Genomic DNA, 16326 nt, shown 5'->3' on the forward strand with positions numbered 1-16326 from the left:
GTTTTTAAAGACCTGGAAATGGATGTTTCTGGCCTCATGTACACGCCAGCCTGTCCAGCCTCAGAAGCAAAGGGGAGGGCAGTTTGCACGAGACTTCGGTGCCTCTGGGTCGAGGGGTGCAGCTTACGAGGTGACACTCAGGCCCGCACGCCCCCCGCTGAGGCTCATGGTGACAGAGTCTCATTTGTCCGGAAAGAATCCATCGGGATCCTCGGAACCACTTTGTAGCAGGAACCAAGAAAAACGTGCCCGGTCAGCACAGACAGACGTGATTGCTCACACGCGTGTGACGCCATGAGTGTGCGTGGGTGCGCGTGTGCGACAGGCCGAGGGGTGACTCCCTCCGGGCGAGTGCGTTCTCACAGGGGCCGATGGCCATGCCGCGAACGTGGCCGGACCAGGTGCCGAGCGCAGAGCGGAGACGGGAGGCAGGCGCGCCACGTCCAGCGGAGCCCGGCGGTGAGAGAAGGCGCCGGGAGCCGGTGGGAAGAGGACAGAGGACTGTCAGGGGACAGCCCCGAGCATTTCCTGTAGGAGAAAGCCCCACGCCGCTCTGTGCCCGTGGGTGGGGGCGCCAAACGCTATGGATGTGCCTGACTTACCGGATGCGCGCCAAGGACAGAGATGCTACTTGGGGAAACAGAGTACTCGGTACATTTGGAGACATTTTTATTCACCGCGGCGGCGCGGGGAAGGGCTGCTGCTGAGAGAGGCGAGCCGCCTCCTCCTCCGGGGACTGCGGACATCTGGACGGGGAGGAGCCCTTCCCGGTGCTGGGTACCAGGCGTCTCCGTGCCTCGGGGTGCTGTCCGTGCCAGGCAGCTGAAAGGGGCCGCGGGGGGCGTCTCCTTCGCTCCGATTTCCGGAGGGGACTGCTAACGGGTGTGGGGGGCGGGAGAGTCTCGCACACGGCGGTCCCTCCGACGGAACGCCGAGGCTGCAAGGCCGTCTCTACTTCCCATGCAAACCGGTTTCATTTTGCAAAGCCACGGCCAGGTTTCAAATGCAAACTTCAAGCCCGGCCGGCGGGGCTCAGGGGTTGAGCGTCGACCTGTAAACCAGGAGGTGACGGTTTGATTCCGGGTCAGGGCACAGGCCCGGGCTGCGGGCTCGATCCCCTGCAGGGGGGTGTGCAGGAGGCAGCCCATCCGTGATTCTCTCTCATCGTGGATGTCTCTCTCTCTCTCTCTCTCTCTCTCTCCCTTCTTCTCTAACATCAATTTAAAGAAAATTTTTTTTAAACTTTAAAATGTTTTGAACAAAGTGAAATGCAGACTTCAGGCCCTAAGATGTCACTTTGAATCTCACGAAGAGACCCGGTAACGCTCGTGAGAGCAAGAGGAAGCTGCGGAGGCCACGTCCGTTCTCATCGCACGCGCCGGCCTCCAGGGACGCGTGTCAGCCCTTCCCCAGCACGTCGGTCTTTCGGACGTGTTGGGCTTTTTCCTCTTGTGCTCCTACATGTACACGGCCCTTCCAAACACGAGTTCCAGGAACTTTCTAGAAGCTGAGAGAGTGGAGGAAACCTGACTCCTGATGGACCTCCGCCTCTAGGGAGACCGCCACAGAGTCCACAGCAGAGCCAGGAGCCCCTTCAAGGCCCGTCCCCGCCCCCCGGAGGGGGACAGGGTCCCTGTGTATTCCTCAGCAGTGTCCTTGTTTTTGTTTTTGTTTTTTTGTTTTTTGTTTTTTGTTTGTTTGTTTTAGTATTGTTTTACTCTGACCGGGAGAAATGGTGGTCTAGGGCTGGTTCATGAATGTTTCCTAAACGCTCCCGTTTGTCAACCCTCCCCTGAAATGCGGCGTTGCCGGAGCCTGCTTCGTGGTCCGGCCCTCAGAGGCGGCAGGACCAGAGTTTCTGGTGGAGAAAATCTGCATGAGCGCCCCCCCACCCCCCACCCCGCCCCCAGATGTCCACAGCCCAAGGCCACCAGGCTCCCGGTCCCCGGGGAAGACACCGCATACACACACACACACACACACACACACACACACACACACGCACACCCTGAGTCCTCTCGCGACGTGAGCGCGGCCACGGGCGCCCGGGCAGGTCACATGGTGAAGGAGGACGGGTTGTCGTTGTCCGCCGTCTCACTGTTCTGCCGGGAGGGGAAGGCGTCCGAGTGCAGCCGGGCGCAGGCCAGGCCGGACGCGCGCCGCCGCCCCACGCACAGCAGGTCCTTGGCGATCTTCAGGAAGTAGCTCCGGAACTTCTGGCCGACGAAGGCGTAGAGCACGGGGTTGAGGCAGCAGTGCAGGAAGGCCAGCACCTCCGTGCCCGTCTCCAGGTAGCCCAGCACCTTCTCGCCCTGGCAGGACCGGCCCACCTTGCCCAGGTTCACGGCCGTCACCAGCAGCACCACGTTGTGAGGGACCTGGCAGGCCAGGAACACGAGGACCACGGCGACGATCACGCGGATGGCCTTGTGCCGCTTGGAGTTCTGGGCCTGCACCAGGGTCCGGACGATGAGCAGGTAGCAGAAGGTCATGAACAGCAGCGGGACGAAGAAGCCCCACAGCAGCTGCAGCCCCAGCAGCAGCAGCTTCCAGCGGAGGGGCTCCGCCACCTCCAGGTACCGGGGCTCGCACACCTCCCTGCCCTGCAGCCTGTACTTCCGGTTGAAGAGGAAGGTCCAGACGGAGAGGAGGACGGACAGGGCCCACACGGCCAGGCAGATGGCGCGGTGGTGCGCCCGCATCCGGGCCCGCAGGCGGAAGGACCGCGTGGCCTGCACGATGGCCACGTAGCGGTCCAGGCTGATGCAGGCCAGCAGCAGCATCCCGCAGTGGAAGTTGACGGCGTAGACGCCGCGCACCAGCTTGCACAGGGCGCTGCTGAAGACCCACTGGCCCGTGGCGTGCGTCGCCGCCCAGAAGGGCAAGGTCAGGACAAACAGGATGTCCGCCAGCGCCATGTTCAGGAGGTACACGTCCGTCATGGACTTGGCCTTCTTGTAGAACGCGAAGGTGAGCACCACCAGAACGTTGCCCAGGAGGCCGAAGACGCAGATCAAGGAGTAGGTGATGGGCACAAACAGCCGGGAGAAGTCCCGGACGTCCTGCAGGACACACAGGACGTTGGGGTCCGCCGCGTAGTCCGCCGTGGCGTTATAGTCGTCGTCGTCAGGGTAGGCGTCCATGTAGGTCACCGGCTCCTGGAACGGGCGGAGGGAGAGTTAGCTGCCGGGCAGTTTTCAAGGAGCCACAGTGAACCCAGCGTCTGCGCCCAGCCAACACCCCAGGGACACTCACCTCACTCATAGTGCCGCTGGTGCAGGGCAGAGCTGCAGGCCCGCCCACGGGGATGACAGGAGAGGAGGGACCCTGGGCAGGAAAGGAAGCAAAAGACACGGAGTTAAGACAAGTATCTGGAGGGCCAGACAGTCGGGGGCATCGCCCTCTCCCACAGGAACAGGAGCAAACCCAGCAGCGCCACACAAACACACCCACTGCCAGCAGGGGGCAGCACCCTCCTGGGCGGCCGGACAGAGGTCTCAGGCTCTGCAGGTCACAGGGTCCCGGCCACACTCCCTTTTATCTTTTTAATAGGTTTTTATTTGCCTTTTTAGAGAGAGAGGATGGGAGAGGGAGAAAGAGCTAGAAACATCAATGACAGAGAATCATGGATCGGCTGCCTCCTGCACGCCCCTCACTGGGGATGGAGCCCGAAACCGGGACATGTGCCCCGACCGGGAATCAAACCGTGACCTCCTGGTTCATAGGCTGACGCTCAACCATGGAGCCACGCCAGCTGGGCTCTACCACACGATGTGAAAGTGGTTGTGGACGATCACACGCACGCGTGGGCTGGCCCAGACGTGGCCCGATCCACAGGTTCCTGATCCACAGGGTGAACAAGGGTGACGTCAGCAACACCGGAGACGCTGATCTGCACAAAATTCCTCACGCCAAACCCAGCGGAAGCGCAGGTCCCCTGACGAGCCGGTGCAAGAGGAGGTGGTCCGAATCCTGACAGCTTGCAGCGCTCGCCGGCACGTGAGCCGTACAGGGTTCTCTTTAACCTCTGAACATGAGGGCCATCCTCAGGATATGCTGGCAAGACTCCCTGGCCGGGAAAGGCAGCAGGAATGTGTATCCTCTACTAGAGGCCCGGTGCACGAATTCGTGCACCAGTGCGGCCGCTCGGCCTGGCCTGCGGGATCAGGCTGAAACCGGCTCTCCGACATCCCCCGAGGGGTCCCGGATTGCGAGAGGGCGCAGGCCAGGCCGAGGGACCCCACCGGTGCACGATTGAGGCCGGGGAGGGATGCGGGAGGTTGGCCAGCCGGAGAGGGGCCGCGGGAGGGCTCCAGGGTGTGTCTGGCCCATCTCGCTCAGTCCCTTTCGGCTGGACCCCAGCAGCATGCTAACCTACCAGAGCGTCTTCCCCCCGGTGGTCAGTGCACATCATAGCAAGCGGTTGAGCGATACTAAAAGCCTAATATGCTAAGTGTCTGGTTGTCTGGTTGGCTGTTCAACCAATCAAAGGGTAATATGCTAATGATATGCTAAGGCCACTCAACTGCTCATTTGATGTGCATTGACCACCACGGGGCAGACGCTCAACACAGGAGCTGCCCCCTGGTGGTCAGTGTTTTCCCACAGGGGGAGCACCGCTCAGCCAGAAGCCGGTCTCACTGCTGGCGAGCGCAGCGGCGGTGGTGGGACCTCCACCACCTCCACAGCAGCGCTAAGGATGCCCGACTGCCGGCTCAGGCCCGCTCCCCATGGACATCCCCCGAGGACTCCCGGACTGCAAGAGGGCACAGACCGAGCTGAGGGACCCCACCCCCCGCCAGTGCACGAATTTCGTGCACCGGGCCTCTAGTATAATAGATATATATCTCTCCAGTGCCCACACTTCTTAACAATCGCTCATCTTCCAGGCAGACCTGGCGCGATCCTCAGAAACTCGCACGTCGGGGAGGGTAAGAGGGCATGATTCGGAAAGGCTCCGTGGACAGACCTGCTCGGGTGGTGGGAACGCAGTGAGGGCGGCAGGCGGGGCACGCCTGCGGGAAGTGGGATCGAGCACTGAGTATCTGCCACCAGCCCCGCCCACCCACACGTTCCAGGCTCACCAAGCTGCCCGGTGCTGGGGCAGCCAGGGCGGGTGCTACACGGAGCCTGGCTCCAGAACCTGACCGGGAGGTGACTGAGGGGTGGGGCCGGCCTGAGAGTGAAGGGCTGGCACTCCATCCCTGAGGCAAAACCAGGAAGAAAGCTTTGCTCTTTCATGCTCACTCCTTCGCCTTAGCTGTGTGCTCACCCTGCCTTACTCCCTCGCACACGCGCCCTCCCCCGCCCCCCAGAACCCCCGGCCTCGAGTTCCTCCTGCCACTCACTCATTCTATCCTCTCGCCGACCCCTGGCTGCGTGTCCGGGAGAGGTCAGGAGGAGGGAGACACGGCAGAGGCAGGTGGCGGGTGCGCTGGCAGGGACACAGGTCCCACCGGCCAGGTCCGTCCTCACCTGTAGGCCCGTGTGTATCCCGGGTGTGAGGAGGGAGCCAGCATGACCCACAGCTCCCCTGACGGGTTCCTGAGCGTGTGCCCCTGTGAGGTGACTCCCACTCTGTCCCTCGCACGCTCGATGGGTGGCCTCACCCTTCCATCCCATTGCCGGGAGCTGGCACCTGCAGGCAGCTATGGCCGCCCCCCAATCGCGGCTCTGAGGCGGGGGGGGGGGGGGAGGGGGGGCAGGGGCTGCGGGAGGGTGTCCGCGCTGCATTGTCTACCCGAGAGGCACTGTTTCAATACCCTTTGATTCCTGGGATTAGAATTTCAGGATTCATCACAGGGACCCGGCGTGTGAGTTCCGTGTTGCTTGGGGATGGTGTTCGGGACCCGCGGGGTCAAAGGGCACGCACCTGCAGACAACGCCTAGTCCGCGCACGTGGCTGAGAATCGGCGCTCGCAACCCAGACCGCAGCCCATCCCCGTGTCTTCCCGGCACCCGCCGCTGCTGGAGGTGATTCAGCCGGCCAGGCCACCGTGTCACCACAAACATCACGTGGATTGTTTCAGGGAAGCGGTGCTGGTGACACATGCCACCACCACACGTCAGGAGGCCTGCACACGCCCTGCTCACGTGACTCGCCCGGTTCAGCTCTTTGGAGAAACACCGTTTCTGCCATGAAGATTGTGGCGGAGGGGGGAGGGGTGCCCTGGAGCAGGTGAGTTTGGGAAACGCTGAGGGCACCCTCCTCCTGGACACTTAGCAGAGCCGAGGCCAGCGCCCTGAGAGCTGTGCTTGGGGGACGGCGCCCCCTCCTCACCCCGTGCTGCCTGGACACGGGACAGGCGGGCCGGGAGCCGCTCAGGGGCCGACTCGGGGGCCACGCCGGGTGCACAGGGGCCAGGCTCAGGCAGCAGCTGGCCTCCTGGCGGTCCCTCACCTGCTGCACCCCCGGGCTCAGAGACGCACGCACGCACGCACGCACGCAGCTCACTCCCGACCCATCGTCTCGTCGCGGCGTCCCAGCCGGTATCAGCGGCACCGAGGGACCCGCTGTACCGAGGACGCCTCGCGGTGTGGCTGCCCTTCCTCCCGGCACACAGGCCGCGTCAGCCCTTCGGCTGCAGGTCCGGCTGGGAAGCACGTCAGCGGGCGCCTGCTCGGCGAGAAGCCGACGTGCTGGCCCCGGAGCGCGGGCAGGCAGGTGGCCGGGGTGGGGGGGGGCGCCGCTGCCTTCGGATTAACGTTCCAGAGTCTGTCGCCGCGCATGGAGAGGGGTGTCACTGGGCGAGAACGAGGTGTTGCTTAGAGCCACATTTTAGACGTGGCATTTACAATATTAACTCACATTCTGCAATAAAATAACGTGGCTTCCTCGCCCCGTTTGTGTCAGGGACCACGCGCCAAACACCGCATCTCGGAGACTAACAGCGACTCTGAATTCACGCAGAAGCGAAAAGAGCGGTCGCTGAGACCCGGGGCCACGCGGGAGCCGCGGAGGGGCCGGCGGTCCACACGCAGCTCCCGGAGAGCGGGCGGCGCCGGCCCCCACCACGCGCCCACGCGCCGCAGAGGCCTCGGGGCCTCCCCAGAAACCACGGCTTCGCACGTTGGGGGGGGGCTTTGGGCGCCTCTGGCCACAGGCAGGTGACCGGGGCCAGGCGGACAGCGCAGGCGTCCTAGCGGGACCCGCCAGCAGACAGCACGCCCACGGGGAGTTGGTGGCGGGTCCCGGTGGGGCCGGGGCGGGGGCAGCGAGATCCCGGAGCAGAGGCGACTGGGAAGGCGGGTGTGGCCGACGGGCCCTCCCATCGCTGGGCCACTGGCCAAGGCAGACTCACCCAAGAAAACTAACACGGGAAGAGCATCGTGCGTCACAGCATTGAGATACTACCAGCAAGGACAACTGTTAAAATCAATTTAAACCAATTTAATCCCAAGGTTAAGTTTGTTAAACTTAAATCAAAGCAGAGACTTAAAACCTGAGCTTATTTTCATCCGTAGTGACGCCTGCAGGACAAGGGACAAGACGGGGAAAGAATGTGAGTTATGCGCATGTGGGTGTTGTACATAAACCGACGCACGCATGTGCATGCATGTGCCGTGTTCACGTGTAATGCGCATGTACCGGGTGTGCATGTGTGTGCATGCATGTGCTGTGTTCGTGAGTAATGTGCTTGTACCGGGTGTGCATGTGTGTGCATATGTGTGCGTGAGTTCTGAGTTCATTCTGGACATTGGGAGTCACTGCTCCACACCCATGGTCTCCACCCTCGCACACCCCTGAGGTGGACAGTGCGTTCGCCTTGCAGCCGGGACACTAGCCCGTCTGAGAGCCTGTGTCCTCCTACTAACCCCCCTCGCTTCGTGCCAGAGGGCCTCGGGGGGACTGCGAGGCGCCCCGAGACCTTACATGGAGCGCAGTTTAAAAATCTCGCTCTGAGGTCAGAGCCTCCGGGCCGCCGTCTGTGCTCACCGAGCGTGTGCTCTCTCGGCTCCTCGGAAGCCGGCCCGCGGCGCCGCGGCGGTTTTTAGATCCGCCGCCGGGGCTGAAACCCGCTGCTTCCTTCTGCTTTTGAGTGAGCGCGGTCGGCGTGCCAGAAGGTGTTTTCCAGCGATGTGTGTGTGTGTAGGTCTGTGTGCTCTCTTTCTTCCTTCTCTGCTTCCTTTTGTTCTTCGGGCGCCGGCCTTCGCCTTTTCCTTTTTATTTACAGAAACTTCCTCTGTGACCCTTCTCAGATTCGCGTTGACTCGACATTGCCTTTCCCTCCTGCCCGGGTCTCGGCCCCACTGGCGTGGGGGACGCCGCCAGCCTCTCCTAGGACCGTCGCGGTGCACCTCCCCGGCCGTCGGGGCACCTGGTGTGTGAGCAGAGCTGCTCCTGAACCGCTGCGCCCAGAGCACGGCCCCGATCAGCTTGTCGGCAGAGCTTTCCTGACGAGCCCCTTCCCCTGGTGCCCAGCCCGCTCCCCACGCGGGCTCCGTGCCTTGCGGTGCACAGGTCACCGTTGGCATCGCCCCCACATCCCCGAGCTTAGCCGTCAGCTCTGCAAACGCCGCGCTCAGCTGGATGAAGAGCGCACTCCTCTCCAGCAGCGGGGCCCGGACCACCGGCCCCGGGAAAGGCGATGCGGGCGCAGCCGTCGCCGTCCGCCCAGGCCGTGGGCTTGTGCACAGCACGGGGCGTTGCTGAGACCCGAGGGCCACGTCTGAGGCGCGAGTGTTGGCCGCGTGCGGCCCGGTCGGCCGCCAGCACTCGGGAGCCGGGAGCCGGGAGGGAAGCGGTTCCGAGTCTCAGGTCCCTCGGACCAGGGCCAGCGAGGCCGAGGCCCCGGAGGTTGGCGAGGAGAAGCCCTTTCGCGGCCGCACTTACCTTCAGCGACGCTGCGACCCGATCCCAGGGCGTTCCGGCCACGCGCCCGCGACGCTCCAGGCTCCCACGTCGGCCGCCGGGGACTCTGAGAACAAGAGGGGACTCCTGGTCATGGAGGGAGACTCGGGGAGACTGACATTAGCCCGAGGCACAGGCCACTTCCTGCTCAGAAGCAACGCCTATCTGCCCAAATGCAGATGTTAACCATCTCCAGCCCGCGGGGCCGCAGGGCATCATGTGACTCCCTCCCGGCAGAGCCAGGAGCCAGGGGACCTGGGGGGCCCCCCCTTCCCCGTCTCCTGTCAGCAGGGACCCTGGCGGGCTGCCTGGGAAGGTGAGGAAGCGCTGAGCCGAGCCTCCCGAGCACGGTGCTGGGTGCACCCAGGCAGGTCCCCAACCCCTTCCCCACACAGCGCCCTCCGCGCTGCGCTGGAGACGGGACAGTCCCAGCCTCGGGGCGCCCTGGGGTGGCGGGGCGGGGCGTGTCAGACGGCACCTGGGCGGGCTCTGAGGACACGGCTCCCTGGCGTGGCCACCCTGTCACAGCAGGTGTCCCACCCGCAGGCTGTGGCCTGGGACGCTGGACGGCAGTCACGTCGCGATAAACACACTCGCAAGCCCCCAACGCGGGGACCGGCCGTTCGATGGCAGGTGCGAGCCCAGGACCGCCCCGCCCTCAGCGACCACCGCGGTGGGAGGAGCAGCCGCTGGAGACCCCTGGGCACGCAGCTCAGGGGCAGGATTCTAACTTTCAGCGGAAAGATGGGTCAGAAAGGTGTTCGCCGCAGAGCAGCGTGGCTGTGACCGGCCCCGGAAACACTGAAAGTGTCACAGCCGAGGGACCGGAGACCGAGACGCACCGGGGCCGGCTCAGCTTTCCCTGCTCAGGCCGCCGCCCTTTCCGCCGGTGACCCGTGTCCACGCACCCGCCCGCCCCCGGCGCGCGCCCCCCCCCCACGGGCCGAGCTCTGCCGCCTCCACGCCTGCCGAGCACCAGGGGCAGCCGCCCCTGTCGCTGCTCTGGGGCCCCGGCGACCACCAAGGACCTTTTCCTGGCAGACCCACGGCCACCCCGCACCGGCCAGGGTCCCTCTCTGCCCTCCCTGGCCCCGGGGGACAGGACTTTCTGTCTGGCTTGGGGACCCGCGGCCGGGGCCCTCCACCTCTCCTCCGAGCTCGGGCCTGGGCTGAGGGGGGAGGCTGCCAGCAGGGGTGCTGCGGGGTGTGGGGACACCACCCGGTCCAGATCCATCTCCTCCACCTGCCCCCCAGCCTCCCTCCCATGTCCTGTTTAGCATGGGGGCGGGACAGGAGCCTGTGGCAGGAATGGCGGCCAGGAAGTGCGGCCCGAAGAGAAGCAGGTTCGCGTTCCTGACACCAGACGGGCTGGGAGCAAGCAGTTCTGTGTGGCCGCATGGAGGAGGGCGGGCTGAGCGGTCAGGGGCCGGTCCTCCCCTGGAGACAAGGGTCACCCCACTCCGTGGCCACCTTTCAGAGGCACAGGGCCGGGGGGGTGGGGGAGAGGCTCCGAGGGTGACCCCTCCACCTGCGCCCTCGCTGCCCCAGAGGGAGGGCCTCAGAGACGGGAGGGGCTCACAGGCCTGCCCTGCGCAGCTGCCGTCCCTTCTGCCCACGAGGCTGCTGCTCCGGGCTCACTGGCCTGGACGGAGTCGGCAACGTTCCACGTCCCAACATTCCTTCTGTTTCAGCGTGAAATCCACCCGCTTCGCCTGTCAGAACGTGGTCGTTCGGTGACGGCCGCGTGCACCGCTGCGCACACAGATCCCAGCACCGGCAGCGTGCCTCCGCCTTTGGGAACTCACACAGCGGCGGGGCGGGGGGGGGGGGGGGCGGAGGCACGCGGGGGGGCGGGGGGGCAGGCCACGCCACCACGCCGCCACGCCGGGCTGCCAGTGGGCAGGGGCGGGCGGCCAGCAGCGTGAGCAGAGGCCAGCGCAGACCCGGCGAACCCCGCGCAGGTGGGGCTGGACGCGGGGCGGGGGGCTGTGGCGGGGCAGGCGGCAGGTTCACAGAACAGAGGAGACACGGGGTTGGACGTGCCTGTGGCCGGGGCCGGGGGCAGGGGTCGCAGCCGCGGGCGGGGCTGGCGGCGGGCTCCCAGGGGCCTGGGGGTGACACCGCGGGGTTTCCCTTATTCTGGCTCATGAACCCCTGGACGGGTCGGTGTCCTCGCTCTGAAACGCGGAGAGAAAGCAACTGCCTCAACGCCCTCCGCCTGGAGAGCACGACCTCTGACCCCCGGATAGGCCCCGAGGAAGGAGGCGTGGAAACGGTGTCGAACAGACGCGGGGACGTGGGGCCTGGAAGCCCGTCCTGACGCTGACACCGCTGTGCGCAGAGGAGCTGTCGGGCCGAGCTGAGGGAGGAGATGCGGTTGCTCTAAGGCACACAGCGGGGAGGGGACCGGGCCGCTGCATGCGGATTCCTGATGTGACTTCGGACCTGCGTCAGCCACTGACCGGCTGTTCTCAGGTTCCCGCCGGCGTCTGCCTCCTCACCGGGAGCGGGGCTGAGGGATCTGCAAGGACCGGGGCGCACCTTAGAGACGCCCCAGGCGGCCGAAACCGGTGTGGCTCAGTGGATAGAGCGTCGGCCTGCGGACTGAAGGGTCCCGGGTTCGATTCCGGTCAAGGGCATGTACCTTGGTTGCGGGCATGTCCCCGGTGGGGGGTGTGCAGGAGGCAGCTGATCGATGTTTCTCTCTCATCGATGTTTCTAGCTCTCTATCCCTCTCCCTTCCTCTCTGTAAAAAATCAATAAAATATATTAAAAAAAATAAAAAAAGAGAGAGAGAGACGCTCCAGGCGCATCCCTCCCACAGTAACAGACGGCCATGGGGACCACTGAGGGACGGCGGTGCCCGCGGCCGCAGCGGCTGCACTGAGGACGGACGGAGCGCCGGAGCCAGCGGTCCTGCGTGCGGTCCTGCGGGGCCTTGACCGGGAGGCGGAGGGGAGTTTGTCCACAGGGTGAGCTGGCCATGGGAAGAGCTGTCCCCCTGCAAGTCCTACCTGCGGCCCGTGTCACGCCGTGACCCCGTCACCCTGCGACGCGAGACGCGGCCTCGGTGTGACCGGAACTGAAAAGTCAACGTGAAGCAGCGGGAGGGCTGAGTGAGCACGAGGAGGGGGTCGCTGGGGGCGGGGGGGGGGGGGCGGGGGGCGCTGCTCTGTCCCATCCCGTGCCTCTGGGCGCTGAACGCCGGGCCTGCCCAAGCAGAGCCTCTAGGAGCAGCGACGGGCGGGTTCAGGGTCACCTGCCTTCTCGGCCGGAAACATCCACCTTCCAGGCCGTTCCTGGCCGTCTCCCCCGAGTGCCCCGGGCCCCGCTTCCTTCTCTCAGTTTCCAGAACAGAAAACACGCTCTCTCGCCTCAGAGGCAGATACAGGAAATGGGGGGGGGGGGGGGGCAGCCCTGCTCAGCACAGAACAGGCCCCGGCGTCGCCGACCTGACAGGCTGCCGCATCAGTACAAAGCTCTCCGGACCCACGGCAGCATCGGACCCCCTCTCCCAGGAGGCACGGCGCCATCACCAGAGCGGGGCGGGGAGGGGCGGGGAGGGGGGCACGGAGGGGGTGGGCAGAAAGGCCCCGTCCTCCAGTTCTGCCAAGCCTGGAGCCTGAAGGCCCCTCGGGTCAGAGGCCGGGGGGGCGGGGGGGGTGCTGAGCCCAGGGGCCTCCCTGGTCAGCCCGTTGCAAGGGGCAGTGGGAGGGCCCCGCAGAGCCCGCGGCTCACGTTCACCAGCGGGACGCAGACACGGGCGTGTTTACTGCGTTCGGTCACACACACGAGCCGTGATTTGTAGAGTCACCAAATATCTGTTATCTACCGGAAAGCAGCGTGAAAGCCACACTCCGTTGGTGCTGGGCCCCACTGCGCGATCGCTGTCCGATAACCCACCATGAGCCCACGCCCCCCCCCCCCCGACTGCAGGCTGCCTCCCTGCCGGGGGGGTGCGGGGGGGGCGAGCAGAGGGCCTGCCCGCTGACTCACTGGCTCGGGGGACCCAGATGGGGGCCTTCCTTTCGTTCTGTGTGACGGGAGCCTGCGGGCGGCTGATAAAGGCACCACAGGGATGAGGGGGACGTGAAGGCGTGGCGGCAGCCACGGGCCACTGGGTGCCGGTCCCGCGGGCACAGCGGGCGGCTGCTGGCAGGGAAAGGGCTGCTCACCCTGAGCCTCCCTCGGACGGGTTTCCCAGCCAGAAGGGAAGGGTCCACGCGGCCTGTGCGCACAGACCCCTCCCGGGTCGCACATGGGTTCTGACGGGGCCGAGGGCAGCCCGAGGCCCGGCTCAGGGACCACCTTGAGCAGAAGGTTCTAGAAGGCCTCGGCGAAGTGCATGCCACGTCTAACCCCTGTGCTCATCCCCCTTTCACCCCCAGCACCCCAGGGTCTTGGCCGTGGCCGGTAGGAGGGACAGCGCGGGACGCGGGTCCGAAGCTCCGTCCCAGGAGAAAGGTGCCGATGGACCTGCAGGGCCGAGGGCCTGGCCCCACCCCGGTTCTAGGGACCCCGATGCCAGGCTACGGGCGCCCACTTGCCAGATGGGAGTCCACTGAGCCCAGGGAGGGACACGGTCATGGCACGGCCTGGGCCCCCCTTGGTCACCGTGCACCCGCCCCTCCCCTGCCCTCCCCCCACCCCCCCAGCCTCTGCTGGTCACCCTCACATCTCCCCCTCCCTCCCTCCTCCCTCCCTCTCTCCCTCCCTCCTCCCTCCCTCCCTTCTCCCTTTCTCCCCCCTCCCTCCCCTCACCCCTCTCCCATCCCCCTCCTGCCTGTGCCCACCTCCTCTCTCGCCCACAGTGGAGAAGTCCCACCCGGTGGAGGGAGTGTGGGGAGCAGCCCTCGCTGAGGTGGCCCCGTTAGCTGTCGTGGGCTCTGAGCCCCCCCGGCCGGATGCTCGCAGGCGTCGGGGAGCAGGGCCAGGCCGAGCCAGCTGGTTGGAGGGACAGGGTCCCCAGGGCTCTTGCACTTTAGGGCTTTAAGAACCGGAGTCGTGGCCGATGCAAAGCCAGGAGCGCACCCTCGCCCGGCGCCTGCGGTCACGGGGGGCCAGGGCCCCGCGGCCCACCAGGGGCACCGACCCGGCTATTTGGCTGCTGCCTCTGGGGAGCTCACTGCGTCCTACCTGCACATGGGGTTTCCCTTCCCAACGTCTGAGGGCAGGGCCCCTGTCCGCCTGGGCTCTGCCGAGACTGACCCCTGGCTGACCTCCTCCCCGCTCCCCTCGGCGCTGGGAGCCAAGCCGCTGCTTATGCGAACGGCCCCAGAATAGGGGTCAGCACATCGAGGTGCCCCTGAACCCACCCCCCCCCGGGAGAAACGGGGCCGCGCGGGCTTGGTGGGGCCCCCTTCGGCCGTGTCCCCTTCCTCGGGTTGTCCCCGGGGCTCACGTCACAGACACAGGCTCCGGTGGGTGAGGGCGCGGGGGCGGGGGGCGAGCCGTGGCCCCGAACAGCCTGGTGGCTCACGGCGGTGCCTGCGACGGGCGCGCGGTGCGTGTTCATCACTCGAGGCGTCCGGACGGATCCCGCCTTCTAGCACTTTCACTTGCCAGACGGTGGTGTCACAGGACGTCCTCCGTGAATCAATCGCAGCCGAGAAGGAACCACAAGAGCACAGCCCGGGCGTTTCCGTGGAATTCGCACCTTCGCTGAGGGGGCTCCTGGCCGCCCTCCTCCCCTCCTCCCCTCCTCCCCTCCTCCCCTCCTCCCCTCCTCCCCTCCTCCCCTCCTCCCCTCCTCCGCTCCTCCCCTCCCTCCTCCCCTCCTCCCCTCCTCCCCTCCTCCCCTCCCCTCCTCCCCTCCTCCCCTCCTCCCCTCCCTCCTCCCCTCCTCCCCTCCTCCCCTCCTCCCCTCCCTCCTCCCCTCCTCCCCTCCTCCCCTCCTCCCCTCCTCCCCTCCTCCCCTCCTCCCCTCCTCCCCTCCTCCCCTCCCTCCTCCCCTCCTCCCCTCCTCCCCTCCCTCCTCCCCTCCTCCCCTCCTCCCCTCCTCCCCTCCTCCCCTCCCTCCTCCCCTCCTCCCCTCCTCCCCTCCTCCCCTCCTCCCCTCCTCCCCTCCTCCCGTCCGTCCCGCTGTCCGTCCTGCTGTCTGCACCCGGCCTGTCCCCGCAGGACCTGCCCCGCCCGCTCTGCTCACTACGTGCCACCCCCTCCCCAGCCATCAGCTCCCCGAGTCCCGGGCTCATTAGGCCCCGCGGCCCCCTCGGCGCACAGGGCCCGGCGCCCCGGGACGTCGGCTGGGTTCCTGGACCCGCGCTCCCCCTTGTTGCCGAGCCTCACACAGACGCCTGCTCGGGGCGGCTCGGCCCCCTGGGCGCCTGTGAGCAGCGTCCCCACGGCCTCTCCCCAGCGGTCAGCCCGCCTCCGGCCACGGGTGCTGGAGGTCACAGGTCATGTCCACGTGAGACAGGCCCGCAGGCCCTCTCAGAGGGGCTGGACCAGCCGTGGGCAAACGACGGCCCGTGGGCCGGATCCGGCCCGTTCGGCTGTTCTATCCGGCCCGCGGAGCCGAAAGAGCAGAGGGTTCTCTTGCTCTCCCCTCCACTCCTCTACTTTGAATTTATATCAGTTCACACACACACTCCATCCGTGCTTTTGTTCCGGCCCTCCGGTCCAGTTTAAGAACCCATTGTGGCCCTCGTGTCAAAAAGTTTGCCCACCCCTGGGCTGGACCCACCCTCCACCCTCCCGCAGTGGGCGATGCGTCCCTAACTCTGCCCACACCGCCTCCCGGGACTTCCGCCAGCATCGCATGAAACAGGCCCCCGGAGCAGGTCTCCCTCCCAGGCCCCCCAGGGGTGAGCCCTGCCCCCCCCCCCGGGGCCACAGGAGGCCCAACAAAGACGCACCAGCTGGTGGGGTGGCGGCTGCCTCAGCCACGCACACTTGGCAGAGGACAGAGGCCGGCATCGCCCAGTGCCGAGCAGAGCCAACACTCACCAGGGAAGCAGGTGTCTGGGCACAGACGGGCACCAAGCTCTCCTCTGAGCTTCAGAAATGAAACCCTCAGGTGCTCTCCCCCAGGGCAGCGCTGGGTCCTCCTGGCTGACGGGGTGGGCGGGTGCTGCCTGCAGGGCTCCTGGCCGGGACGCCGCCTGTCCGTCTGTCCGTCCGCTCAGCTCGGCGACCTCCGCGAGCCTGCTGGGTCCTGCGCCCACACGCCGGGCTACGGGGAACTGCCTCACCACAGCTTTAATTCCTCCAGCACGTCCTTCAGATCACACAAGAGGGGCATAGAGGCGGAGGAAGGAAGACAGGTTTATGTAACTAGGTCACTCGATCATTTCAATTTCAGATAGAAATTTTTTTGTGTGTTTCAGAATTATTCGTCTGTGGAATGTTTCTGCTGCTTCTTGGAAATTCCCAAATCATAAGAATGATAATGAAGTTCTCTGAAAAGCTCCCCACCTCCCCTAGCTCACTTGATCACCAACTACCCCACTTCTGGTCCTTAAAAGAACGAAACG

General features: G+C 65.8%; 1 protein-coding gene across 1 annotated transcript; it reads right to left on the reverse strand.

The window, feature by feature from the left end:
* Positions 1 to 1705: 1705 nt before the first annotated feature.
* On the reverse strand, positions 1706 to 16079 carry CCR6 (C-C motif chemokine receptor 6). Its single transcript, XM_080665067.1, has 4 exons — positions 15800 to 16079; positions 8834 to 8918; positions 3256 to 3327; positions 1706 to 3158 (listed from the first exon to the last, which is right to left on the reverse strand). Exons 3-4 carry the CDS (start codon positions 3262 to 3264, stop codon positions 2055 to 2057), a joined length of 1113 nt encoding a protein of 370 aa, XP_080521193.1. The 5' UTR covers positions 3265 to 3327; positions 8834 to 8918; positions 15800 to 16079; the 3' UTR covers positions 1706 to 2054.
* Positions 16080 to 16326: the final 247 nt, after the last annotated feature.

This window comes from Plecotus auritus (assembly GCF_963455305.1).
Source record: "Plecotus auritus genome assembly, chromosome: 4".
NCBI classification, from domain to species: domain Eukaryota; kingdom Metazoa; phylum Chordata; class Mammalia; order Chiroptera; family Vespertilionidae; genus Plecotus; species Plecotus auritus.